This window comes from Podarcis vaucheri (genome assembly GCF_965113315.1).
Source record: "Podarcis vaucheri genome assembly, chromosome: 12".
NCBI classification, from domain to species: Eukaryota; Metazoa; Chordata; class Lepidosauria; order Squamata; family Lacertidae; genus Podarcis; species Podarcis vaucheri.
In genome coordinates, this window is record NC_138750.1 from 26220712 (window position 1) to 26248698 (window position 27987).

General features: G+C 43.6%; 1 protein-coding gene across 1 annotated transcript; it reads right to left on the reverse strand.

Annotated features, from left to right (window-relative positions):
• On the reverse strand, nt 1–27954 carry PLEKHA8 (pleckstrin homology domain containing A8). The gene is made up of 14 exons (XM_082193481.1): nt 27802–27954; nt 19676–19792; nt 18652–18807; nt 17973–18097; nt 16472–16615; nt 15273–15313; nt 14104–14249; nt 13272–13437; nt 12126–12211; nt 11072–11130; nt 9734–9864; nt 7706–7776; nt 7374–7435; nt 1–4897 (listed from the first exon to the last, which is right to left on the reverse strand). Exons 1-14 carry the CDS (start codon nt 27839–27841, stop codon nt 4700–4702), a joined length of 1542 nt encoding a protein of 513 aa, XP_082049607.1. The 5' UTR covers nt 27842–27954; the 3' UTR covers nt 1–4699.
• Between the last annotated feature and the right edge of the window lie 33 nt (nt 27955–27987).

Consider the following 27987-nt stretch of genomic DNA (forward strand, 5'->3'; position numbering starts at 1 on the left):
TAAAATCAAAGGAAGTTTTATTGTCATCATCAAAGCATTGCGGAGTGCATTCCACACGTCAGTGTGGTCAATGGGGAAAAGCCCATGTGTTGTTGTTTTTTATATACTGTATAAAAAATCTCTGGATTGTACCCCAATGCCTAGTAATTGCATAAGTGTTGACCATTTCCCAAGCCATGCAACATGTTCAAATGAAGGGAGTGGCAATAATAAATAGAATTGTATAGTTTTCCTACCATGACTTCTACTAGGATAAGTTATTCTCTGATATATATATATATATATATATATATATATTAAAGGAATATTTCTTTTAAGAACAAGACCCTTGCTGTGATCCATCAGTATAGCCAGCCTCAAAACCTTTGCCATTTCAGTGTAACAAATCATGAGAATGTGATGATATATGCCACTACGCCCTTCAGGCTGCCTTTTGGTAACTCCCTGTGTTTTCAAAAGGAAACATTACAAAATATCCAGATCAACACAGCACATACTGGGGACTCCTGTGGGGTGGGGGTAACTCTAGTAAAACCTTTTGTCCTTCATTCAAACACAACAGGCATGTACTCTACTTTACAAAGATATACAGAGTGCAAGTCAAACATGCCGACAGAAGTTCACACGCAGTACAGTTTTGGAAGCTTCTTATGTCTTGTGCAAAAGTCCATCGTTCATACAGTTTAGAACAGAAATGCACTTTGCAGGAGGTCTCAACTGGTCTACAACATTATTTACATGAACAATCAGAGTCTTTAAAGACTACTGGGTTTTTGCCCTTGCTGCTCAAATCCCTGAGAATATGTATTTACCAGCCTTTTCTTTTTTTTAAAGGGAGTCAGATGACAGAAATGCACCAGGACATATCATGCTGCAGCAGCTAATTGCAATTCACTGTTGCTCATGTGACACAAGTCAGTGACACATGTTAACCACTTAGCTGTCACTTGAAGCGTGCTTGTAGTTCAGCTGAAAGGGACACCTCATTATTCTTTTAAACCTCAAAACACTCCAGCTATCCTCTAAAATGCTCACACTTAGCAGAGTTAAGAGAAGCAGCCATTTTGTCCGCTAGGCAGACGGCTGTGTTTATTTGCAGTGTCTATATACAAAATGGCTTCCATACCGCCAACTGCTAGGCAACGTCATTTGACAAACAAAATAGCCATTCTAGAGGCCCGATACTATAAAAAGAACACTACTTTTCAGAATATCTCTCTTTGTGTGTTTGTTGGAAGAGAGAAATTGACCATTTGAGGAAGACCACCTGCTCAATGGGTAGGGGGTGGGGAGCTGAAGATAAGGCGATATTCTGAGGAAACAATGACAAAATGGAAACAAGCAAAATAAAATGCTGTTGGCACAAGTGCCTACTATAAAATGATGGGCAGCTGTTGGCGTAAGCAGATGCAGAATGGGTGCCATTTAATGGCAAAAACAAACAAACAAGTTAATCTTGACCCACAGGGGAAGGGTTTTGTGCCTAGCTTTCAACTTGAAATTTACCACTTGTCAAGCTATTGGAAGTGGTGAGAATGGTGGATATAAAGAGAGGTAATGAGAGTAGAGTACATGGGGAAAATATCACATGATCATCTCTGCACAGGTCCTCTTAATCTACCTAATTCAGTTTGGTCACATGAACCAGACTCTATAAACAAATAGTGAAAAATCCTCCATCTTGGATTTTCACTGGGGAATGATGAAGAGATAACTGGAAACTTGCCCTCTGCTGCAGCTCAAATGTTATGACTTATCTAAAATAACAGCCAATGCACGAAGTGAATTTAGAGGATTAGGGAATCTTTCCTTGAAATTATTGCATTGCTGCAGAGGGGATTTAGGTAAGATGATGGTACAAGTGAGAAATTCCCTCACCCAGAATGTCAACAACAACATTTATGAAGTGCCTCAAAGATCTAGGTGCTGTGCATTCAAACAGAGAAATGCAAAGCTGGGTTCCTCTGCTTAAAATATGGCCTCATTGAAATTTCTTAAGTTGCAATGAGAATAAACTATCTTATCAACAAATATTCAAGACAACAGACATCTAAATAAATGATGGGAAATGATACATTGTGAGCACCAGAAGTTCAAAATAAAAATAGGGCTATTGGCTGAACGTTTCTCTATTGCAGCCTTTCTTAACCTTGGGTCCCCAGATGCTATTAAACTACAGCTCCCATCATCCATGACCTGCTGGCCATGTTGGCTAGGAATGATTGGAGTTGTAGTCCAATATCATCTGAGGACCCAAGGTGTAGAAAGTCTGCTCTATTGAATCACACATTTATGACCCTGCTTGCCACCTTGGGTATTTATCAGAAAGTCAGGGTATAAATGCAATAAGTGAATAAACAGGAGATTATATGCTCCACATGGATGAAAAGTTGCAGATGAAATATGACTGTGTTTGGAGTAATCCTGTTGACTTCTGTGCCAGTGACTAAAAGCAGGGCTGCATTAATGGTAGCATTTGTGCCCAACAGTACAATTTCCCTGAATTTTCCAGATTCCAGATTATTTGAAATTTTATAGCCCAAGCAGATATTGTGGTGTCTAAATTCAAGTACCTAATTTTGTGCTTTAATTCATTTAAAGCTTTCTTTTAAACTGCTGACTCAGTGATCGCCTATTTCAATCCTAAAGGCAACAGAGGTCCATAGGTATGTTTCAATTATAATGTGGATTTATTTTTTTTTTTTTAAAAAAAGACTTGTTCTATGGGAATAGCATTGTGGAAAGTGTTTGAGGGTACTGGAACTGGTTCCTTCATGATTTTGCCACCTAATTTAGTCTATCCATACTAGTTTTTACCTAGAGACATTGAGGGTGTATTCAGATGACTGGAAGCTCCAAGACTGGTACTCTAAGGTACCATGAGGTACCAATTGAACAAGTGCTACCTGTAACTTTGTGAGATTGTCACTGCAGCCTCCAAATATGTATTTTAGGCTCAGCATTATCACTTCTTCTGAATATCTTTGAAATCAGGGGACATGACATGACTGGCCACACAAATCTCTTTCCCATATGGTTACAGACCACACAATAAGCTTTCAGGACAGTTATCTGTTGGCTCCTGACAGCCAGAGTAATCATCTCCTTCAGAAGAATTCACCCCGAGGTCTCCATGGTCTTCCACATGAGACCAATGACCCCAAAGGATTTCAAGAAAACAAAGGTTCCATTTTGCGTGTGGGGAGAATGCGACACACAGGGAGGAAGAAGAATGAGACAGAAGAACTAGGGAAATGTGAAGAACCAACAGAAGGGACAAACAGAGAAACTGCAGTGGCAGTTTTCTGGGATGGGAACATTGAGCCAAAGACTGGTTTTGGCAATATATTGATATGTAGCCCTTAAGTCTGGGGAACACGACACACTACTTGTTCCTGCCCAGGTATCATGTAACATTTTGAATTCCCTTGTCTGTAAGAACTCAGAAGTAATTCCAGTAACACTACTAGTGCCTATATAAATACACATTTCATATACCAGCTTTCATATACCAGAGGTGAATTTTATATATAATTGTAAGGAAAGCTGTTCACCCTGAACTCTGATTAGACAAACCTAGTAATTTTTTTTAAAAAAAACAACATCAGCAGTGGAAATGCTCATGTATTCTAAAATTACATCTGGACCTTAAAAAAAAAAGGCTTCCAATTACTCTGAAGAAGACAGTTGTTTATGGATTGATTCACCATTCCACAGATTCTGCTCTAAATCCAGCCTTTTTGCAATCCAGAGTTGAGAATGATTCAAATACAGACACGGAATGTTTATGATTTGGTTTCAAACAGGCCTCTAAAGCACAGGCAGCAAAAGCTGCAATCCTAACTCGCCAAGAGTTCTACTGATTCCAAAAGCAAGTGAACCCGGAAGTTAGAAAGCATCTGCAACCAGGGGGTGCTGGAGCAAAGTGGTGCATTCTTCTGTTCCCTCCACCTTCTGTTAGAGCAGAGACAGGCAGTGTGCAAGATACATGATCGTTGTGGCACGAGGAATTTCCCAGTGCTTCTGGCTTAGCACGAGAACATCAGCTTGGAAGCAATGGAAGCACGTTGACAGCCTTAAGAGGTCAGCAGTCATCTGTCACCATGGTATGTGAGCATGGGGCAGATCCTTTGTTTCAACTGATGTGGAGGGATGCAGCCAATTGCTTCAACATGATGAAAGCGGGTGGTTACTTGTGACCTGGTAACACCCTGGGTTCTGGGTATGATTTAACCTGCAAGGAAGACTTGCACTAAAATGGGAAGTGTGGCTTTGCAAATCCTGGCTACGTTTTACAGCCACTAGACTGAACGCTACTATTGCTTTTGTTGATTCGACCTGCGGTCATTTCACCGGTAAGGAAAAGCTCTGAACTATTCAGCCCAACGGTACCAAATGCCGCGGCTACGGCTCTTGGAACCACCGCCATGTATGGCCTGCCACGCAGCAAAAACGGCAAGAGCCAGCTGTCATCAGGACAGTCACAATCTCGCCTGAATGTATAGCACCTTTGCGTTTAAACACGAGCAGGCATTCAAATAATAATTGTAAATAGTAATAAAAGTGTATAAAAAAGAAAGCTTTGAGTCCCTTCCCAAGCATGGAAAAACACAAAGAAACAGAATAGCTTTCTGGGGATAAAAAGCTATGTTAGCGGACACAATCCCTGAATTTGCGAGGCACCGCGTGGGGCTGGCAATCACACCACTTCGTCCGACTCCAGCCCGTGTTCGTCATACAGTGCGTCCAAGATGCAGAGCTGATTCTCCATGGCCGGTAGGTAGATGTCGAGGTCCCTTTGCATTCCGTTGTAAAAAGCTTCTTCCTGGTTCTCGCACTCTCCGAGAGAGAGCGCAGCCACAAAGTCTGCGTAAGTCGGAGATGCCCTTAGCGCGAGCTGCAAGGAACAGAAGCGAAGGAGATCCACATGGTGTCTTGTGATTTTAACTATTGTGCACAAAGACTGGGAAGGGTGCGGCGGGAGATAAGCAAACTTTTAGGTGGGCGTGACTCTTTGAAAGGCAGCAAAGAGTCCTGCAAAATAATGAAGACCTATCAAATGTGTATAGTGGTACCTTGGGTTAAGTACTTAATTTGTTCCGGAGGTCTGTACTTAACTTGAAACTGTTCTTAACTTGAAGCACCACTTTAGCTAATGAGGCCTCCTGCTGCCGCCGCGGTGCCAGAGCACAATTTCTGTACTCATCCTGAAGCAAAGTTCTGAAGCACTATTTCTGGGTTAGCGGAGTCTGTAACCTGAAGCATATGTAACCTGAAGCGTATGTAACCCGAGGTACCACTGTATGGTGGAGCAAGAGACTATGGATCCCTCCAGACAGGTGTTTTATTGCGGTTGCATTCTGCAACAAAATAAGTACCTCGGAAGTCGAACGCCTTGCAAGTTGAACGTTTTGGTTCCCCAATGCCGCAAACTGGTTTGTGAACATTTTTTGGAACCCAAACGTCTGATGGGGTTTCTGTGGCTTCTGATTGGCTGCAGGAGCTTCCTGCAGCCAATCAGAAGCCACAATTTGGTTCCGGAACATTCTGGAAGTCAAACAGACTTCCGGAACGGATTCCGTTCGACTTCCGAGGTACGACTGTAGAGCATTGGTGGTAGATTTATTCCACTTTATTAGTTGATGCTGTGACACTTCCCCAGTGCTACCATGCTACTGCTGTCGGGAGGGGTTCTAGTTCAACAAAAGCAGAACAAAAATAAAGCTGAATATTTGTGGTATATTATTATTATTAGTATTATTAGTATTAGTATGTGTACTCCGCCCATCTGAGTGGGTTGCCCTAGCTACTCTGGGCGGCTTCCAACGGAATATAAAAACATAATAAAATATCAAACATTAAAAACTTCCCTATACAGGGCAGCTTTCAGATGTCTTCTAAAAGTTGCATAGTTACTTATCTCCTTGGCATCTGATGGGAGGGTGTTCCACAGGGCGGGTGCCACTACCGAGAAGGCCCTCTGCTTGGTTCCCTGTAACTTCACTTCTCACAGTGAGGGAACCACCAAAAGGCCCTAGGAGCTGGACCTCATTGTCCGGGCTAAATTACAGGGGTGGAGACTCTCCTTCAGGTATACATGGCCAAGGCCATTTAGAGCTTTAAAAGTCAACACCAACACTTTGAAAAGTTGCAGGATACACCCATATGCAGCTTCACTACAAACAGTACTAAAAGTGGGCTTGCGTATGACTGCTCCTATGGGAGTAAAAATGCGCAGTAAAAAGCATGTCTGGATGGAGCCCTAGCCTACCCCATAGGGCTGTCGTGAGGATAAATGGGAAGGGTGAGAACCATGTACACTGCCTTGAGATTTTTGGAGGCAAGGTGGGATATAAATGTAGCAATAATATAAATGTTCTGTGCTACTACTTCCAAATCCCCACGCACCCCTGATTCGGCTCAAGAGTCAACCCACAGGTAAGTATGTTGCATTCTTATACTGAAAAAGACTAACAGCAGCACACACCAAAATCCCAATTTTTATCCAAATCCCAAAACAACACAACCACAACTGGCTTGCGCAGAATCCCGGCATCGTTTCTCACATTAAACAGAAGAGGGGGCTGCCAACTTAGACCCATTTACTCAGGAGGAAGCCACAATGAAAAATACCATATTTTTGCTCTATAAGACACACCAGACCATAAGACGCACCTAGTTTTTGGAGGAGGAAAACAAGAAAAAAATAATATTCTGAATCTCAGAAACCAGAACAACAAGAGGGATCGCTGCACAGTGAAAGCAGCGATCCCTCTTGCTGTTCTGGCTTCTGGGATAGCTGCGCAGCCTGCATTCACTCCATAAGACGCACACACATTTCCCCTTACTTTTTAGTAGGGAAAAAGGGAGTCATATAGAGCAAACGATACGGTATATGCTGGTTAAAGCGTGGTGTTAAGGATGCAGGTTCAATCTCTGTATGGGACAGCTGAATATTCCTGCACTGCAGGGGGCTGGACTAGATGATCCTCAGGGTCCCTTCCAACTATTATTCTATGATTCTATCATTGAATAGCCAGCCTCCTGCCCATAAAACAACTTTATTCTTGGTAAGCTATTGAAGTACCAGAGGCAAGTCAATGGCATTACTACTGACAGCATTGGTGGGGGGACCTGTGACAACAACTCCCATCATCTCTGACCAATGGCAAGGGCTGATTGGAGTTTGAGTCCAAGCCTCTGCTGGCTTACAGTGTCTGTGCGAACTAGCTAGCAGTCATATGTAAAGATCAGAAAACCAGTTCATTGCAATACATGAATATATCCAGAGTGTGTGTATACGATCTGTAAAATAACTGAGTTTAAAGAAATCTACTCTTATGAACACCGTTAACTAAAAAAAGCTCACTCACCGCAAAAACTCCTCGGACAACCCAGCCGTGGTATTGTCGTAGTGTTTTGCCGTAAGCATTATCTGTAATTCGACAGAAAGGGGGGCAGGGGTAAACATTTTGTAAGATGCTGTGCAGAGTAAAAGTTTTTGAGACAGTCTCAGGGGTTTGGCAAAATAATAAATTGAACAAAGGTTCCTTCTTAAAGCAAACATGTTTAATTTCCAAGTATGGTTTTCATTATAAACACCGCTGAGTACATGTGATGATGTGAGTGAATTAAGCCAGTTTCCCCTCTGCCACCCTCGAAAATGTGGAGTTCCATAGTTTTCTGCAAAATATTCTGCACTTACTCAATGCTGTTTGAATATTCTTCTCTCCATTCTTTAGCTCTTTCAAAAACTCCTTCAGAAATTTTAAACCCCTGTTTGGAACGAGGGAACGAAGTTAGAGCACATACTGTCGCTTGAAATTGTTACTTTAAAATATATCTTTTAATAGAAAATATGGACAGTGGGATATTGGATAGGGGAGAAACCACATTCTGGTTGCTGGTGTTAACAGTGTTGTTCGAAAGGCAGTGACCAGAAAGGGTTTATTAAACATTTATTTTTAAAAAATATATTTAATGGATAATCTTTAATGGATATTGTGCTAATAAAGAAAAGAGAAGCTGCCACTGCAAAGGTTATAAAGTGTGCTAAGCTTCAAACGGCTGTTCAGGTGAATCACACCTTCTCCAGCCACAGCAGCTATGTCACACCCACAGGTGTGGATAAAGGACAGTGGTACAGTGGTGCCTCGCAAGACGAAATTAATCCGTTCTGTGAGTCTCTTCGTCTAGTGGTTTTTTCGTCTTGCGAAGCAACCCTATTAGAGGCTTAGCGGATTAGCGCTATTAGCGGTTTAGCAGCTATTAAAGGCTTAGCGGCTATTAGCGGCTTAGCGGCTTAGTGGCTAAAAGGCTATTAGCGGCTTAGCGGCTTAGAAAAGGGGGGGGGAGCAGGAAAAAATCGGAACACTCGCAAGACATTTTCGTCTTGCAAAGCAAGCCCATAGGGAAAATCGTCTTGCGAAGCAGCTCAAAAACGGAAAACCCTTTCGTCTAGCGGGTTTTCCATCTTGCGAGGCATTCGTCTTGCGGGGCACCACTGTACCTCGGAAGTGAAACTGAATCCGTTCCAGAGGTCCGTTCAACTTCCAAAACGTTCAGAAACCAAGGTGCGGCTTCCAATTGGCTGCAGGAAGCTCCTGCAGCCAATTGGAAGCCACAGAAGTTGCGTCGGACATTTGGGTTCCAAAGAGCGTTCACAAAGCGGAACAGTCACTTCCGGGTTTGCGGCGTTTGGGAGGCAAAATGTCTGAGTCGCGAAGCGTTCAGGATCCAAGGTATGACTGTACAGCAGAATGGAGATACCGAAAAATGTGGCATCCGCAATAGTGTGAAAAGTCAGTTGCAATTGTGGTGGGTGGGTGGGTATATTAATATTTTATTGGAAGAATTTCAATTATAAAGAAATAAATTGATACAAAGAAAAAACGGGGGGGGGGAGAAAAGAACAAGAATGTGTAAACACACACACATGCACACACACACACGTACAATGTAGTATACTCCCATACATTCTTATATAAATTGACATTATGTTACTATCCTAATACATATGTAGATATTAATAGCCTGCTACGTCCTGTATGAACTGATTTCAAATGTTTCCATATTTATCCAAACAAAGTCTATGTCTGCGAGCAGTCCATTCATAAGCTGCAAGTGTGGTCATACTGTCAATCCACTGGTTAAAGGGTATCCTATCTATATTCTTCCAATTCCTCAGTATCAGTCTCTTCGCCACCATTAGGGCTTCTCAGCCTTTAGGCTAAGATCAAGTGCAGTTGCAAATTCTGTTTGTAGTTTACAGGAAAAGAGACACGATCATTTCCAAATGGAGAAACCCACCTACCCCTCTGTCTGCAAGCAGCCTTGATATGCTTGAAGGCAGGCTGAGAGAACCTCTGAACAATTGATGTAAGTTCTATTTGTAGCTAACACCCATACTGAGCCTTTTTCACTTCACCGAGGGTGGAGAATTCACTAGACAGACGAAGGAAAGGGAGTCCACAGGAGGTAAGGCCCCAGACCATGTTTACTGTCACCGGTGATCATTAAATGTGCCCTTTGCATTCTTCTAGAATCCAAATTAAAAAGCAGTAACCGGCTTATATCTAGCGTTAGTCGCAGAGACGCACTACGAAAACCAACAAACTTAAGTCTGTTGCTTTCAATTGGTATGACTTAGCTGGATATTTGGTTCTGGCCCCAAATGGATCCTGGTTAGCAGTGTAACCAGCCTCACCCATGTCCCAAAAATTAGACAACCTACCTTTTCAGCCAGAGGAGGGCCTGTGTGGCAGAGTTTCTAAGTGCTGCCTCTTCAGAGCTCAGTTCGTGTAGGACAATTTTCTGAAGAGTGGTGAACTCCTCTTTGTTGGTTATGTATTTCTGATTTATTTTCTAGACAGGAGAGAGAGAACCAGGTCACACACTTTGGCGTTTGGCATTTCTGGCAGGCCCATACCCAGAAATTATATAGTGAGGGGCGTCCGACAGGGAAGGAACAGAAGACACTTGCCAGGTAGGGTGGAGCAAATCCCCGCACTGCATCTCAATTAGGAACCACATAGGTTGGTCCAATTAAGTGGTTTCTTGGGGAAAGTAACATCTGGAAAAGAGCCACACAGTCCACCCTAACAATGTGGCTCTTGGATTCAAATACTCAGCAGCAAGGCATCTCACCATGGCACATGGCGGAGGGTAAGCAAGGCCTAACAACTCATGGAAGAATGTCTCTGGACTCATGGTCAAGTAAATAAATAAAAATACTTAACTAAAAGTAGAAATGATCAGAATACAGTGCTACCTCGGGTTAAGTACATAATTTGTTCCAGAGGTCCATACTTAACCTGAAACTGTTCTTAACCTGAAGCACCACTTTAGCTAATGGGGCCTCCTGCTGCTGCCATGCCGCCAGAGCACGATTTCTGTTCTCATCCTGAAGCAAAGTTCTTAACCTGAAGCACTATTTCTGGGTTAGCGGAGTCTGTAACCTGAAGCATATGTAACCTGAAGCTTATGTAACCTGAAGCGTATGTAACCCGAGGTACCACTGTATCTGAAATGTTTTGACCACTTGAAGAAGAAGAAGAAGAGTTTGGATTTGATATCCCGCCTTTCACTCCCCTTCAGGAGTCTCAAAGCGGCTAACATTCTCCTTTCCCTTCCTCCCCCACAACAAACACTCTGTGAGGTGAGTGGGGCTGAGAGACTTCACAGAAGTGTGACTGGCCCAAGGTCACCCAGCAGCTGCATGTGGAGGAGCGGAGACGCGAACCCGGTTCCCCAGATTACGTGACTACCGCTCTTAACCACTACACCACACTGGCTCTCACTTGGGGTCAGAAGAAAGTAATTGAAAACTGTTGTGGAGACATTTCATTCTGAATCTGCTAGGCAGAACAAGACAGAGGATGACAACAGGAGGTGTCCTGTCCCCCCCCCAACATAAATCCTGGTTGCGCCCATGTCCGGAGAAGCACATAAAAAACCATGCACAGAGTGACTTCCCTTTTCTGAACAGCACCTGCAAGATTATTTCAGCATCTTTTTTTTCATTTTTAAAATACTTATCATTAAGAACTGAATGTTAAGCTGAAGCCATTACCTTGATGTTCCCTTCAAAATCCATTTTAACGGGAGCAAAGACTGTAGGCCCAAGTTTGTCTAGGAGAAAGAAGATGAGTTTTCAAGACCTCAAAGGTCAGCTTTAGCTCCACCTACTCAACCTGGATCACAGGCAACAGGGCAGAAAGGATTGAGCACCTCTGATTTTTCTTGAAGGCATGAAAGAAGCTGAAGGAGGACCTGGGTTAAGAACGCAAGAATATTTGCGTCCTCTATAAAGCAGGGCTTCCCCTCCATTTTGTAACCAAAAGGAGTTTTTGTCTAGGACGATGATTTGGGTAACTCAATGACATTTCACTGGATCAAAGGCAAGCACAAAGTCCCAGACAGCTTAAAAGCCAAGCCATTGGGTACATTCACTGTAAAATAAGAGGTCTGTGCTGGCTATATTTATAAGATTTGTTTATTTATTTATTTGTTCTTACATCCTACTTTCTTCTGTCATGACACTCAAGGTGGTATGCATGCGGTTTATTCTGTCTTTGGGGGAAAGGATGCCCAAAGAACACACTGCTCTGTTCACATAACACAATGGTTCCATTTGAACACTTCACTTATCATGTGAACAAGACTAGTCTCTTCCTGGGTTCACACATTCCACCACCCACTGTCTTCATCCAACACAGCTGGGTGTAGTACTTTGGAGGTTTTTTTGTTTTTGGTTAGCCACAGTTTGTTGTGTTGCCCAAATCCAGTAAACTGTGGTTAATATTAACTACGGTTTCTGAAGCTAACTAACCTCAATTAAGATTAACTGCATTTTAGGGGGTCTGAATGACATGGCAAGCTCTGGTTATCAAAGGCAAAAGCTTCTGAACTTATTGCTGCTGACCACGAGGGAGGAGAAGAGGGGTTGGAGGAAGAGAGGTGAAAGGAAGAGCACACAAGCTTGGTAAAAATTGGCTAGATTCATTGATTTCTCACTAAGCCACACTCTATCATTATGTTCTTAATGGAATCACTAAGGCTTCAATAGCAAAGCAGAGATATTCACTGTGCAACATATTTCACGGAGGAAACAAGCAATCACATACCCAAGACTGGAACTATTTCATTACAAGATTGTAGGAATTCTTCTGTGGGTATACCTCCATCCTCAAAAAGCTTGATATCACTAAACCTTTGGGGAAGAACACAAAGAGCACATTAAGAATTCCAAGGTCACACTGCAGTCAGAGATAATGGGCTAATTCCACTTTAATCCTATTTCAAAGCCATTTACGTTATTCATCTTCACAACTGGGATAATGCTGAAATGATACAACTGGAGAAACCCACAGAGTGGAAAAGTGCTTTTCAGGTGGACCAAGAATTTGATTACATACATTTTATAAAAGAGATCAACATAAAGTTAATAATATCCATGTCCAGAAATGTATGCATTTGCATGTTCCTGTGTCACCTAGATATTCATATTTGTCTGCAACAGATAAAATTGATTTGTTGCCGTGTGACAGACATCCAAATATTGCTGTAGACAATACTAAGCTAGAAGGACCAGTGGGCAGACTCAGTAGATGGCAGCTTCCTATGTCCCCAAAGCCTGCCCTCTCCTTCTGTACAGAAAACTGAGAACGTAGAGCAAATTCACCCCCTTAATGGGCCATTCCTTAAGGATCTCTATGCAATTTCTGTCCAGGTGGCCATAGCTGTCAACTTACAGATTTGAAAATAAGGGACCAGCAGCCTCGAAAATAAGGAATCAGCAGCCAAAATAAGGGATTTTCCTAGCACAGGTATGTTCAACTTCTGAGCCCCTCTGAGCCAAAGGCAGAAAGCCCAGCCAGCAGCCAAACAAAGCCTCAAGCAGTGGTTCCCACAGCACAGCAACCCAGCAAAGGGGATACAGCAAGGAAAACCACCGTCACCTCTCCGCTGGGAAGCACTGAGCAAAGGTGAGTCCCCAGGCAACGCGGCCGATTTGATCGGCACAAGGCATGCAAGCTCCACCCCCCGTCGTTCTTAGACTCCTTATTGGGTGAGCAACGCAGCCAAGCAACACAGTTGGAGCCTCCCTCCTCCCTGGCCGGCAGGGAGGGAGGGAGAGGAGCTGCTTCCTTTGAAACCCGGGAAATTTGAGGGACATCATCAATAAGGGACAGCAGCGGGACACGGTGCTGGGATAAGGGACTTTCCCGCCAAATAAGGGACTGTTGACAGCTATGCAGGTGGCACATTACCTAATGCTCATAGCGCTGAAAAAAGTAGGTAAAGCTTTGTCTGATTTCTCTTCTGACTGCAATGCTGTTGATCTCTTTGCTGATTCCACTACAGGCTTTAAAGATTTGTCGTCTTGATTGTCCTCTTTTGGCAGCAGCTTGTCCTCTCCATCGTCATTGCCACCACCTTGGGTTTAAAGTGAGAGACATCTTCAGAAAACAAAACTTGGTGACCTGGCTCTGAATGTAAACAAAAGGAGGGGGGGAAGACTGTGGTGGATTTTATATCTTCTGTATCGTTAAATGTCCTGTTTTGCAGGCATGCTTGCTTGCTCATCTGTGCAGCTTCTCACCCGTACAGAATCTGAACGGGAAAACTTTTTGAGATGGATGTAGCTTGCCAAAATCTGTCTCTAGATTTATGCATAGCCAGTGTGGTGTAGTGGTTAGAGTTTCAAGACTCAGAACAGGGAGACTTGGGTTCAAATCCCCCATTCAGTCTTGGGCCAATCAGTATCTCTTGGCAGAAACTTACTTTACCTGTAGGTAATTTTGCTTCATGAGAATAAAAGGGGAGCGGGAGAGAGTTGTTTATACTGCCCTGCGATTCTCAGAAGAAGGGCAGGACAAACATGAAATAATACAGACTTCAGAATGACTGCCTCCACATCAGTGGCTTTCTCAATTTCTTTTTCGTCAAGAGTATACAGAAGTTTCAAATTACACATTTGTTGCATTAAATCACAATAATAATTGATATGCTCCATTTAGACGGACGCAACACTGGTAAAAAACCCGAAAAGTGGACGTGTCAACACCATTGCTTCTGAATAATAACCACTGATGAATTTACCTGCCAAATCATCCTTGATCATGTTTGTGCAGTCCATCTTGTCAGTTTTCAGGGGGTCAGGGGTCAGTTTATCAATCAGGGATCGCTCATGAAGGTTGGTGTTTGCATACAGAGATCCGTTTTCACAGTTTTTAAATTCCATCTTCCTGGGAGGAACAAAAGAAAAGAACCCTGTTTGTTCAATAAAGTTTGTTGTTTTGAACAGAATTATCTGATTACAGTTTTGAACAATATAATTTCTCCGAACTATCCAGAATGGGGTTGACGCTTACCTCAGTGGGTTTCGCTCAGCAGTGCGGAAGGCAGGACACAGCGGAGATGTGCCACTTCATGCCAGTCACAATTCCCAGAATGCTTTGGGAGTAATGTAACGCAATGCGGCTTCACTCCCAAGGCATCCCAGGATTGAGGCAGGAAGTCACAGAATCGGTTTACTTTTTAAAAGGCGCTCTGTAGCCTCGAATATGTATTTTTAGTGTGCATATTCAGTTTTTTTTAAAAAAATATACCGTATTTTTCGCTCTATAAGACGCACTTTCCCCCTCCTAAAAATTAAGGCGAAATGTGTGTGTGTCTTATGAAGCGAATGCAGGCAGGAGGCTCTGCTCAGCGCTCCCTTTAACAAGCCGCTTGGAACATGTGTGCGGCTCTTGGGGGCTTTTCCCCGAGGAGGGAGAACGGCAGCCGCGCACACACTCTGCACACTCTTTAAAGGGAGCACAGCTTTTGGTGGAGCCTTAGCCGTGCGCAGCCTCTCCGGGGCAGGGGATTCAGAATGTATTTTTTCCTGTTTTCCTCTTCCCAAAACTAGGTGCTTCTTATGGTCTGGTGCGTCTTACAGAGCGAAAAATACGGTAACCCAAGACTAGTAAAATAAGAGAACACAACTTAAAATGGTTCAGAAGCACTGCCTTAACAATATAAATAAACTGACATCCATCAGTTTCTTGGAATTGATATGCATCCTATTTCAGGTGGTGAGACCTAGAGGATGGGCTCCTTTGGAACAACTTAAAGAATGTATATTATATGTTGAACACACATACACACGCACAGCTTTTATGCTTCTTCTCTTTGTTATTTCTAACAGTGAGGCATAATTGGCTTCATCCCAAAGAGTCAGACTCTGAGAATTTCTACAACTGAATGCAGAAAAAAGTGCACCGTACCTTTCTGATATATCGCGGCTAAATAAGACGGAAGGTATTAGCTGTGGGGAGGAAAGAAAAAGAAAACTGTTTAGGCTAGTATCATTAAATCTCAGAAACTTACCTTCCTTCAGAGTGCCACTGTGGCCAGCAGACTCATTGCTCCTTAGCAGGAGGGGAGCAGGTAGTGGCAAGGATGTTGGTACTGTGTGGACATACCAGCAGAAGTGCCAGTTTTGACTCCACAGGTGCATCCATACAGTGCCTATGTCCCAACTGCCTCACCCCTCCTCCTCACAGTCAACAGCAGCTATTCTGATGGCTAGGTTTGTGGCACCGCCACTTCCCACTGGCCGCTTCAGCTTTCCTTAGATACATCCAAAGAATATGGAAGGAATCAAGACACAAACCTATGCGTGTAGGGCTGGCCCTACCATTAGGCAGGTGAAGCAATCATCTGATGTGGAAAATGCTGGATAGGCTTCCTGCCTCATCCCCCTCTCCTCCAAGTCCCCTAAGCTAGGTTGCCCTGAACCCTCTAAAGTAGCTGCTGCCCTCAAGTGTGAAGAGGCTTCACATCGCCATTCTATACATGGAATGGGAAGGGCACTATCTTGTCCTTTTGCCTCAGGCAGCAAAATGCTTTGAACTGGCCCTCTATATAGCAGTATGCTGCTCTTCGTGGTCTTAGGGGTCAGTTTTCCCTTTTTCTTGTCCTTCTGATATCAAATTGGTCATTGGTGACACTTCACCAATGACTATACTGCAAAATGTCTTTGACCCTCAGCTTGATTTATTGTATAGTCAAACCTCGGTTCCCGAACGGCTCTGTTTTGGAACATTTTGGCTCGCGAACAACGAAAACCTGGAAGTAAATGCTCCGGTTTTTGAATGTTTTTTGGAAGCCAAATGTCCGATGCAGCTTCCGCTTGAGTGCAGGAAGCTCCTGCAACCAATCAGAAGCTGCGCCTCAGATGCCAAACATTTCGGAAGCCAAATGGGCTTCCGGAACGGATTACGTTCAACAACCGAGGTTTGACTGTACGCTTTAACTTGTAAAGTTCCAAAATTGGGTACAACTCAAACAGGCAAACTAGCACAGCAGCTTCCTAGTTAAATTATGCATTCCAAAGATGCTAAATAAATGCAGTGCTGAACAATAGCGCAACCAAGGGAAGGGGGATTGCCACTTTAGGATCAGAAGTTGCGCTTAAGCTTACATTGTTCGGTTTGGAAACGCTGGGAGATTCAGGCGGGAGCAGCTCCGAAGAGAAGGCTGCGTTTGCAATGTGCATACAATCTTCAAGGGTCTTCAGAAAGGTGGTGCAGGTGGATTTCAACAGCGCTCCCATATCAATTCCATTCTGAAAAAGGAGAAGATGACTTTACCTTCCAAGAACTACCTGGTTTCTAGGCTGTCGAGCCTGCCCCAAGCCAGGCTCCTAACGTTTGCTTTTTCCAGCACAGGTTGACACGCCTGCACAAACAACTTATTTATTTAGTTAAAATTCCGGTGTGTGTGTGTGTGTGTGTGTGTGTTCACAAGGACATAAAAACACAACAATAAATCAACAGTATAAAAGGCACAGATAGAAGAAGTAGAGCAACAGTCTAAGACAATGCTAACAGAATTTTTAAAACAAATTCTGGGTGAATAGAAAGGTTTTTTGCTGCACAGTAATTAGTGGCAAGTTAGACCTCCTAGAGGAGTGGGATAACATCTCCTCTCTTCTGTTGACATCTGCCTCCCTACTGATTGGGGAGGCACTGGCAAGAGCATCTCAACAGATGATACAGTGATATGGGGGGTCTCTTTCTCCCCAAAACTTCAGACTCGGGTGTCCAGGGCATGCCATTCTTAACAACCATAATAACATCCTGTTCTACTAAATGTTGATCTTTTCCAGTCTGCATCTGAACTGGAATTGTTTTAAAGATCCTCTTTGGAAGGGTGAGAGATAAATTTAATGAGTAAACATAAATGCACCAGGAGCGGCATACGGCAGAACCATACAAGCTGTACTGATATGAACATAAAAAACACCCTCAATAAACAATTTCTAAATAATGAAAAGCATACAATACAACCAACCCCCAACAGCAGCAGGCAAAGGCCAGCATCTTCAGACCGGCCAAAAGCTGAGGGGGTCTTGGGATGTGGCGTTAAGTGCTGCTCCACCTGTAACATATTATCGATGCTACAGCGGAGGGATTGCTGCTATGGATGTGAAGTTCTCTCACACCTTGGACATGGTCAGGGAACTGACATCAGAGCAGAGGGGAGAGGCGAGGCTCCCAGATTCTGCAGGAGAGGGAACGAGTAAGGGTAGAGAGAGAACGTCATCTGGGGAAGGAAGTCCAGGTGACACCAGGAAGAAGAAGGAAGAGGCAGAGAGCATCTCGGAGGTGAGGCTCCGAGACTCTTCCAGTGAAGTCAGTGAGGAGGGTGGAGGACCACCACTCGGCACGCCCACTCTGCGCAGAAGGCTTCCGCGCAGAGAGGCGAGGCGAAGGTTGTCCGTTAAGGAATTCTTATGCTGGAGGAAATTTAGGAGACGCCCACTCACGGATTCTGCTAGCGACTGAGCAGCAGCGCCAAGGCTGCTCAGTCAGGGAAAGACACAACCGCCCCTAAGCAGTTTGGAACAGCTGGAGGTTTACACACAAGCAACCCCAATTCCCTTGACAGACATGGTCAGGTTTTATTTGATACCACATTACCTGAGCTGCTGAAACACCAGACATGCCGACTTCCTTCGTTTTAGCCACTTGCTCAACAAGGAGGTCACAATACAGCCGGAGTTCTGCCATTTTTGTTTTCAAAGTGTCCGTGTTTTCTGTAAACTCTGAAGTAATAGCAGTAACACAGGTAAGTCAAACAGATGTGATCAGAAAAAAACTTTATAAAGCTTCTAAATTGCTAAATCAGGCATAGGCAAACTCGGCCCTCCAGATGTTTTGGGACTACAGCTCCCATCATCCCTGACCGCTGGTCCTGTTAGCTAGGGATGATGGGAGTTGTAGTACCAAAACATCTGGAGGGCCGAGTTTGCCTATGCCTGAACTAAATACTTTTCAATGCTGCAAATAAATACCCATTATCACAATTCCCACCCCCATAGGTGGGTTATTTGGAGGGAGGACAAAATTTAATCAACGAACGAATAAAGTTAGCAATTCTTTCTTTCTGTGCCCACGTAAAGCTGAATCAAACTAAGTGTGTTGGAACTAAATAGAGCCCTAAAGGCTGTGGTGTGGAAGGTCCCACATAACACAAGACAAACTGTTCTAAATATTTGCTGACTGGAAAATAAAACTGGAAACACAAAGCAAGCAATGTTGTTTTCTGGGATGCTGGGAAGTAAGGTGGGGATAGAAGTCTCAGCTAAGAATGGCTTGCCTTTTTCTTTCTGTGTCCGGACATCCGTCAAGCAGGCCTTGGCAGTTCCTAGAGCGATCAGCCACTTTTGCCTCTCCGACGCATTTCTGGCTTTCAGATAGAAGTACTGTTCTCCAGGGATGATCAAATCTACCCGTGTATTGTCTGCAGAATGAACTAAGATCAACAGAATTAGACTTGACTCAGCTTACTAAGCCAACATCATGCAAGAGCTCTGTGCTCATGAATGCTGCCAATTCCCTCTTCCGTTCTCAGCGTGTTGTAGCTGAAGATTTCCTAGGTCAGTTAACCACGGGTTCCCGTTATGTCCAACAGGTCAAACTATGGTAATGAGGATGGGGGCGGGGGAGACAGGATCTGAAACCAACTTCAAACCACGGTTTCAGGTGCTGGCTCGTTCTCTTCAAGGTAACCACGGTTTCCTGAATCATTTGGTTAGTTAAGCAAGGAAGTATTCCGTTGTAGCGTGTCAAGGAAAGATAGGGTGGCACAAATGTGTGTGTGTGTGTTAAGCCTCAAGCATATCTTGGCTTGATAAACCAAGGTTTGTTACTTACAGTCAAATGAGGCTGTGTGTAGATGTCTGAATGGAATTGACGTGTTCTAGTTCACAATGGAAGGGACATGGGTGGCCCTGTGGGTAAAACCTCAGCGCCTAGGACTTGCCGATCGTCAGGTCGGTGGTTCAAATCCCCGCGGCTCCCGTTGTTCGGTCCCAGCGCCTGCCAACCTAGCAGTTCGAAAGCACCCCTGGGTGCAAGTAGATAAATAGGGACCGCTTACCAGCGGGAAGGTAAACGGTAAACCAGCGGGAAGGTAAACGGCGTTCTGTGTGCTGCGCTGGCTCACCAGATGCAGCTTGTCACGCTGGCCACATGACCCGGAAGTGTCTGCGGACAGCGCTGGCCCCCGGCCTCTTAAGTGAGAAGGGCGCACAACCCTGGATTCTGTCAAGACTGGCCCGTACTGGCAAGGGTACCTTTACCTTTACCTCACAATGGAAGTCCCACTGCATGTTAGTTACCTTGAATTTCACAAACTGCCATCTGGATGCTCCCCTTACAGCCTTTCCAAGCATCTTCCCGTGAATCATAGTAGGATAACACACCTCCTGCGAGAATGAACCATCGAGGCTGCCAGCCTGGGAAGAAACATGTTTTTTTAATCACTGCCAGAAGGAATATACATGTAACTAGTTGGTATTTGCAAAACTGAAAAGGTTTAGGATCAGAGTTTTCCTTCTCCCAGATGGGCAACCGGCAACCTTCCCAGGCTGACAAGCCCCACAAAACAGTGAGTCCGTATACTTTTGCTAAACCCCAAACTTGTGGCAGAATCAACTGAGTTGCCCTGGTTTGCACGTCACACTAAGCCAACCTATATACAGAATTTCGGTTTTTTTAATAGCAAACACTTTTTTTTTTTTACAAAAAAAAAGAGACACATCACGTAAGTGCACACCTGACTGCTGAGAAGTGAACAGCGCAATCCTAACCATGTCCCCTTAGGAGTAAATCATACTGAATTCAATGGGCTTACTCGCAGGGAATGGGGGTTAGGAGATTGCAGCCCATCTCTTAGCTCAGTTCTTCTTGCAAAGTCTGTTCCAGAATGGCTCCTATGCTCTGCTCCCCTTCTCCGGCTACTGCACGGCAACAAGACAGCCAAAATGAAGCAGCTCCAGAACAAACCAAGGCCCACACCTGATGGAATAATGGAGGGAGGCCATTGCCGGCCATCACTGCTATGCTTTGGAAGAACTTTGCCTTCACTACACAGAAAGAGGTGGGTCATTCCTGGGCAAAACTGGCTCGTTTCACACAAGCACCAGCTGTTTGCAGCATCTGGCGAAATGTCAGGCACGCAAACTAATCCTGAGCTGCGGCCAGGCACAGATCTGCCAATACGTCCATTAAAGCCAAGGTCTTGCAAGAGTACAGGCAAACAAGTCACCCTTCCCCAGAGCTACTTGCCCTGATGCTATTGGAAAAACACCTCTGCTTTCTATTACCAAATCTAATATACAAAGCCCCTACTGCAGTTCCAGTGGGGGGAAGGTCTTGCCAGGAAGACTTCAGTTCCTCAATCTGTGTCCTGAGACATGAACGGGAAAGGCAACAACATGGATAAGATAAACATCACACACAGGAAATAGATGGGATACAAAACTCCTCTTGCAGAATTTTTTTTTAATTAAATGTGCTAATACGAATGGAAGTCAAAAACTCTGTAGCTGTTGATAAAGAATTAAGATCAAGATTGAATGTAATTGGATTAATTAAGACTCGGAAGCAGGATGAAATAATATCATTTCACCTTGAAATCCAGCACGCGGGAGGCCACAAAAAATGTATAAGTGGCTTTATAATTTATATGTGTGTGTGTGTGTTTATATGAATCTGAATTGTAATTTGAGATTGATAAAATGTGGTTTATATTAGATTTTAGTCATTGAAAATTAATACAAATTATTTACAAAAAAAATGGGAGTGGGAGGCAGGGTAGTGGGGGGGGGGGGAAATAAGCAATCCAATATAAATATGCACGGAAATTCAGGTAACAGATAATGAAACGGTGTGTTCAGTAGCAGCTAATTGTTTTAGACCTCTCCAGGGCATAAAAATGACTGTGTAAGGAATACATAGCACTTCAGTCAATGTAATACTTTAATTCACGGTTGGGAGTCTGATCATAATTAATCTTAACTATGCTCTTTCGTCTTGCTGCAGCGGCAGAACAGCTCCTCCAGCACATGACCAATTTACAGTATTTTTGTAACAAACTGTAAAATGTGTTTTAACCACTGTGCATAGGACCTCCCGTTCCAGTCCACATTTGCGCAGTCATGGGAACTTGGTGTGTTGTGAGAACCAGGCCACTGAAAGCTATATACAGATGTGGAGTGATCATTATATGGTACTTTTGAGAGTGCAAGTATTTGAACTTGCATCTACCGCAAAGCTTGGTTACGTAAGTAAGTCACACCCTTCTAATTTAATATTATCAGATTAATTCCAATATAGATGCAGATTAATTTCTGGAGTTAGTACATGGAAACTTGCTTCGAACTGGGTTAATCCCAAAGCCATATTATGCTATTACGTCACATTTAATCTGAGCTAGCTCTCCAGCAAAAGCCACCAAGTTGCATACATTCCTAAATGATTTCACAAATGGGGATTTAAAAGAAAAAGTGTTGAGTAAAATTACTTAGGGTTAAAAATCCAGCTCAAAAACAGGCCCTAGCTATTGTCTTATAAGCCCTGTTCAAGACCAAATAATATTTTGAAATCTCCGTAATTTGTATTAGCAAAATGTACCCCTTTTATTGACATAAATTTTAAGAACCCTACTGCAGGGAAGCTTTCAGTGTTAATCAAAATGCTGGCAACAATTGGGTTCTATTTTTAGCATAATAAGAAATCCAGGGGTAATCTAGAAATGACAAGCTGGTTAGTTTAACACAGGCATAGGCAAACTCAGCCCTCCAGACGTTTTGGGACTACAACTCCCATCATCCCTAGCTAACAGGACCAGTGGTCAGGGATGATGGGAATTGTAGTCCCAAAACATCTGGAGGGCCGAGTTTGCATATGCCTAGTTTAACATCTGGTTCTGGCGAAACTGATGGAAAGCATTGTTAAAGATAAAATGACCCAAGCTTATAGAAGAACAACTCTTACTGATATAGAGCCAGCGTGGCTTCTGGAAGGATAACTGTCTCACAAATCTATTAGCGCAGGATGGAAGGCTGTGCAGGATGGAAGACTGAAGAAACCCCAACTAAAGAATCATGGCAAGAAAAATTGATGGATTATGCAGAACTGGCAAAACTGACATACAAGCTACGGGACAAGGATAACTGTGACTTTAAAGATGAATGGGAACCCTTTACAAAGTATTTGAAGACACAACAAAGTGAACTGGACTCCTTGGCTGGTTTTGAATAAACATTCACAAACTTTTTAATGATAATAATCAGCTAAATAGTTTGAGGAGCTATACAACTGTGTAACATACAGAAAATAGCATTTTTAGAGAAATCAAAGACTGGAACTGAGGGAAGTCGGGGGTGGGGGTGGGTGGGTTTTATGGGGGGAGGGAGGAAAAATGGAGGGGGGAAATAAGGATGATATGTTTCTGGATAATATGCTTTGTTTTAATTTTGAATAAAAAGTTATTTTAAAAAAACAAAACCTATTAGCGCCACTTGCAACCATCAACATGCATACAGAGAGAGAACAATGTTTCTTGTTGAGATTGTGTATGCAGAAATTGGGACATGTGCTTTTTAACTTGTTCATAAATGATTTAGGGCTGAGCAGTGAGTCAGCCAAATTGTTCAAGGTTGTCCAAACCAAAAGAGACCATGAAGAACTCCAAAAGAATATCTCCAAACTTAACAAAGGGGCAGTAAATTAGCAAATGCAATTCGATATCAGCAAGTGATATACACTGGGACAAAACATCCTAATTTCACACACACACTCATGGGGTCTAAGCTGATGGGGACTGACCAGGAACAAGAACTTGGCAAAAAGTGGAAAAAGCTCAATGAAAATGTTGACTCTGTGTGAAAAATATGAATTCCATTCTAGGAATCGTGAGGAAAGGAACTGAAAACAAAACTGCCAATATAATAATGCCATTATAGAAATCTATGGTGTGACCACACTGGGAATACTTTGTCTGGTTCTGATGGCCTCAGCTCAAAAAGAATATTGGAATACCAGAAAAAAGTTCAGAAATGGGCCACCAAACTGATCAACGGGCTGGAGCAGCAACTCTATGAGGAAAGGTGACAACATCTGGGGTTTCTTAGTTTAGAAAAAAGGTGTGTAAGAGGAAACACGGTAGAGATGCATCACAGTGTCGAGAAAGCAGATAGAAAAATGGGTTTCTCCCTCTTGCATGACACCAGAACATGGAGACATCAGGTGCAGCAGAATGTTGGAAAAGGACTTTTGCACTCAACCAATAGTTAAATAAGGGAATCATCTTCAACAAGAGCTACTGATGGCCACCAACTTGGATGGCTTCAAAAGAAGGTTAAATCAATTCCTGGAGGATTAAGCTATCAATAGCTACTAGTTACCACGGCTATCCTCTGCCTACAAAGTTCAGAGGCAATATGCTTCTGAATATGGCTGGGTGGTATCTGGTTTTCAACATTGTGATATATCACCAGCCTAACATCATGATATATTGATATATTGCAATGTCTGAAATAATGATGGAGGTACGTAGAGGCATTGGCATTGGCTTCACGGTTTTTCTCACATTGTTATTTTTGCACAGCACATACACACATCATGATTCACAATATATCACCAGGTCAAAAATTACGAAACGAATATCACGATATGGACTTCAAACTGGTTTGGGACAATGTATCGCCCAGTCCTAACACACATCATGATTCGCGATACATTGCCAAATCAACATTTATGAAATCGGTATCACAACATGGAATTTAATCTGGATTGGGATGATATATGTTGCCCAGTCCTACTTCTGAATTCTGGTTGTTGGGAGTTATTGGTTGGGAAAGTACTCTTGTGGTCGGATCCTGCTTTCAGACTTTCCATACGTATCTAGATGCTAGATTAGATAGGCAATTGGCCTGATCCAGTAGGCTTATGTTCAGTTTTTGTTTTGTTTAATTGCACTGATTTTTTTAAGAAAATAAAAAACATAAACTATATAGAGCCTCACCATAAGATCAGGTAGGGTGTTTTTTTAAAGGCATAGCAACAAACACCAACAGAGAGCATGACTCACAGTGTAAAACTGGAAGAAACGACATGTGGTATGAGGTGATATGTGGCATAGTTCAGCCCTATCTCCCCACCCATTAACTACAAACATAAGAACCTGATTGTCAGCTGTCTCAGCTCTAGCAAGGAAGACTCATCCATTCCCTCCCACATGGGCATGGCAATGACTTAAGCACTCCTAAAGTAACTGACTGGCTCCTGGCCAACCAGTGTAATAGTGCAGTTCTGTGCAATGTTTATTTAGAAGCACATCTCACCTAAACTACTACGACCAACTCCTACAAAATCTACTGCAAAGATTGCAGCCTATGTAAATGGGCTTTGATCCTCTTAATACTTAAACTCAACTCATTTGTGGACATTTCCTTGGCATAGCCCTGCGTATGTTTACTTGAGAAGGAGTCCTACTGAATTCTGCAGTTTACTTCTGGGGAAAACATGGATAGAATCGGGCAGTTGCTCTGTACCTCCCCCCCAAAGAAGCTTGTTGCCGTGCTGGACAGCATAGCTGAATTCAATTAACAGAACAGGGCAGTTTTGTTCTGGAAAGCAAATTCATACATCTCATGGCTACCGAAGAATGATAAATGTGCTAAAAGCCCAGGAACAGGAGAGGAAAACTTGGGAAGCACGTCAGCGACGGAGGAAGGAGGTCCCTTTTGTGATCTGTTGCCTGCCCACGCCCTAGTTCTTGATCTCCGTACAAATTTCCTTGTCCGATCACTGAACTCCTACCGCCCTTGTACAACGCCAAGTCATCAGATATCAATGAGATGCTAAATACTGCAGCAAGATTCTGAACTCATTAAGCTAAAGCATGCCGTTTCACACTCTCGAGTCAGGCATCTGGATTCTAGTTTGTGAAAAGGGATCAATATATTTCCCCAGCATTGAGGATGACCTATTTCATTTAAATGTACCTTTTCATTTAAATGTACCAAAGTGTCATTCTGTGCTTATGCAACACTTCGTTCTGATTCATCCTTGTAGTTTTGTTGCTCTACAACAAAGAGTGACAGAAACTGTTACACTTTCTGATTTCTTTCACGGTGAGCTCCGGCCAATAATTCCATGCACCTGGCCATGGTTTGCTCTGCAAATATTTGTAGGGCAGAGGACGCAATTCTTGTAAATATTTGAAAGCATGGCACTTCTCTGACATTATTTAGGTTTTAAGAGTGGGCAGGAGGGAATGAAGGCACTGAAATCTGCTAAGCATGCCTGGTGGGTTTTGTTTTATTATTATTTATGTATTAAGTGTTTTATTTAGTTACAGATTTTGCTCTGTAAACAGGAAACAGTTTGAAATTTGAATATTCTTCAGGTAAAAAGCTGCAATCCTATAATACTGTCTTTGCAATCCTATAATACTTTCCCTTTACACCCTGTAAGATTTACTTCTGAGTAGACATGTATAACATTGTGCTGCTAAGTGGCTGAAGTATTTTTTTTTAAAAGTCTATTTACCACTATTTGAGTTAGGCCTATTTAGTCCCAATGAAATCTTCTGGACAAAAGCTAATCCGCAGGTAAAAGCCCAGGTAACAACTCTGTGAGTGAGCTGACAGAGTCCATCAGTCAAGTTGCTGTGTGATACTTAGTTAATCCTTAGGCACAGCTGCCTTTTCTATATGTCTTTTCTATATGACCAATCCAGCGGTGAGGAATCTCTGGCTCAAGTGCCTGATTCAGTCCACAAAGCCATTTTCTCTTAGCTATGCCCACTGGTCCTTCACTTGGCATCATATATGGGGTTTGCAGGAACTGCCAGTCAGTTGACCTTGGGTGCCTACACATCATTAAACCTCTGCCCATGTGGTCTGGAATAATTCAGGGAAAGGAAATGGTGACATTAAGATGTTGTCAGGTGACTGGCAGGTGGATGGCCCTACCCACCTGTCAAAATGGTGTGCAGGGGATGGTGAAGGTAAGGATCCTGCTCACTGGTTGGAAATGGTTCCCCACCCCTGAGTTGGTTTAAATCAAAACTATTGTTGTTATCATTATTATTATTATTACTTATTGAATTTATATACCACCCTATACCTGGCAGTCTCACCCAGATTTGTATTACAACTTGATCTTCCAAAGGGTAACTTCTCAAACAGAAGATATGCTTCACAACACTTTGAGCACCACAATCAGGGCACAGGCACACTCTTAAGACACACACATATATTGTGCAGGAAACTCAGACTTCAGTCAATTGACGAAGGCAACAACAACAGCCCACTGAACACAGACGTGAAAGAAACAAGACAAACATCAACTGCATATACATATATGTGTATCATATTTATCACTCCGTTATCAATAAATTCCTCTCACTTTCTGTTCTTACCCTCCAAAATACATAGAGGAGCTACGCTGGTGCCAGGTGTAGACTTGCAGAAACACACGATGCTGCACCCATCCCAAGTCAGACTTATTCATCCATCTAGTCCCCTGCCGCCTTCTTCCTTAGAGGCAGCATTCGCTGTCCCAAGCAAAGTTCTCTTCCCCATCACCTTGCCAGCTCAGACCATGTCTAACCCGAGGTGTGGCCAGAGGCTGAGCCTGCTGCTCTTCTCATGCGCTCTGCTGCCCTTTAACCTGGAGCCGCTCCCTGCTTGATGGGCTTTTTTTGGGGGGGGGGCCAAGGAAGCAGATCCTACACTTGCTGCGCCTCTGAAACTCTTTAGGGATGACACAGGAGTCCCAAGGCACCTTAAAGATGTATGCGGTACCTTCGTGGTGGAGCCTGCCCATTGCAGCGCTTGGGACCGGGGGTGTCAACTTGAATAAAATATTGGGGGGAGGGGCACAGATAAGAAGACTCGATCACATGACACGGCACATGGGAACCATTTGAATGAAAATGCCCATCAACTTTTTTTATGAGATCCAGCGCCGAGGGCCTTCTGGCGGTTCCCTCGTTTGCGAGAAGTGAGGTTAAAGGGAACCAGACAGAGGGCCTTCTCGGTAGTGGCGCCCGCCCTGTGGAACGCCCTCCCATCAGATGTCAAGGAAATAAGCAGCTATCTTATTTTAAAAAGACATCTGAAGGCAGCCCTGTTTAGGGAAGCTTTTAGTATTTAATGCTGTATTGTCTTTAACACTTGATTGGAAGCTGCCCAGAGTGGCTGGGGAAACTCAGCCAGATGGGCGGGGTATAAATAATAAATTATTATTATTATTATTGGGGCAGCCCCCTCAAATATTTTATTGAGTAAGGGGTGAAGGGACCCTAGGAGTTGGATCCTATTCCTGAGACCCACCGGGAGAGTCAGGATGGGGCGCGTGCGATGCTGCCCCCTTCCCTTCCCTTGGCACACAAAGACACGTCCCTGCCTGGCGAGGGGAGCAGAGGACAGGGCAGGACCGGTCTACTCACCGCTCAGATAGTTGGTCCACTTGTACAGCACCCCCTCCATGGTGACAAGGGCCCCCCCATCCAGATCTGCCTGGGACAGGGGAAACCTCTCCCCCTGGCCTTCCCGCCCCCCCAGAAACTTTTAAGCGCTCAGCCCCACGGCTGAAGCACTGGCACCCAGGGCCATTCCGAGGCTGGCAGAAGCCC

Bases quoted from the DNA above. Each gene is read 5' to 3' on its own strand.
- PLEKHA8 (XM_082193481.1), bottom strand. From the start codon at position 27,841: ATGGAGGGGGTGCTGTACAAGTGGACCAACTATCTGAGCG. The intron at 18,098-18,651 runs GCAAGCCATTCT...CTATTACTTCAG, and splicing joins CCGGACACAGAAAGAAAAAG to AGTTTACAGAAAACACGGAC. The intron at 13,438-14,103 runs GTAAATTCATCA...TTTAAACCCAAG, and splicing joins GATCAAGGATGATTTGGCAG to GTGGTGGCAATGACGATGGA.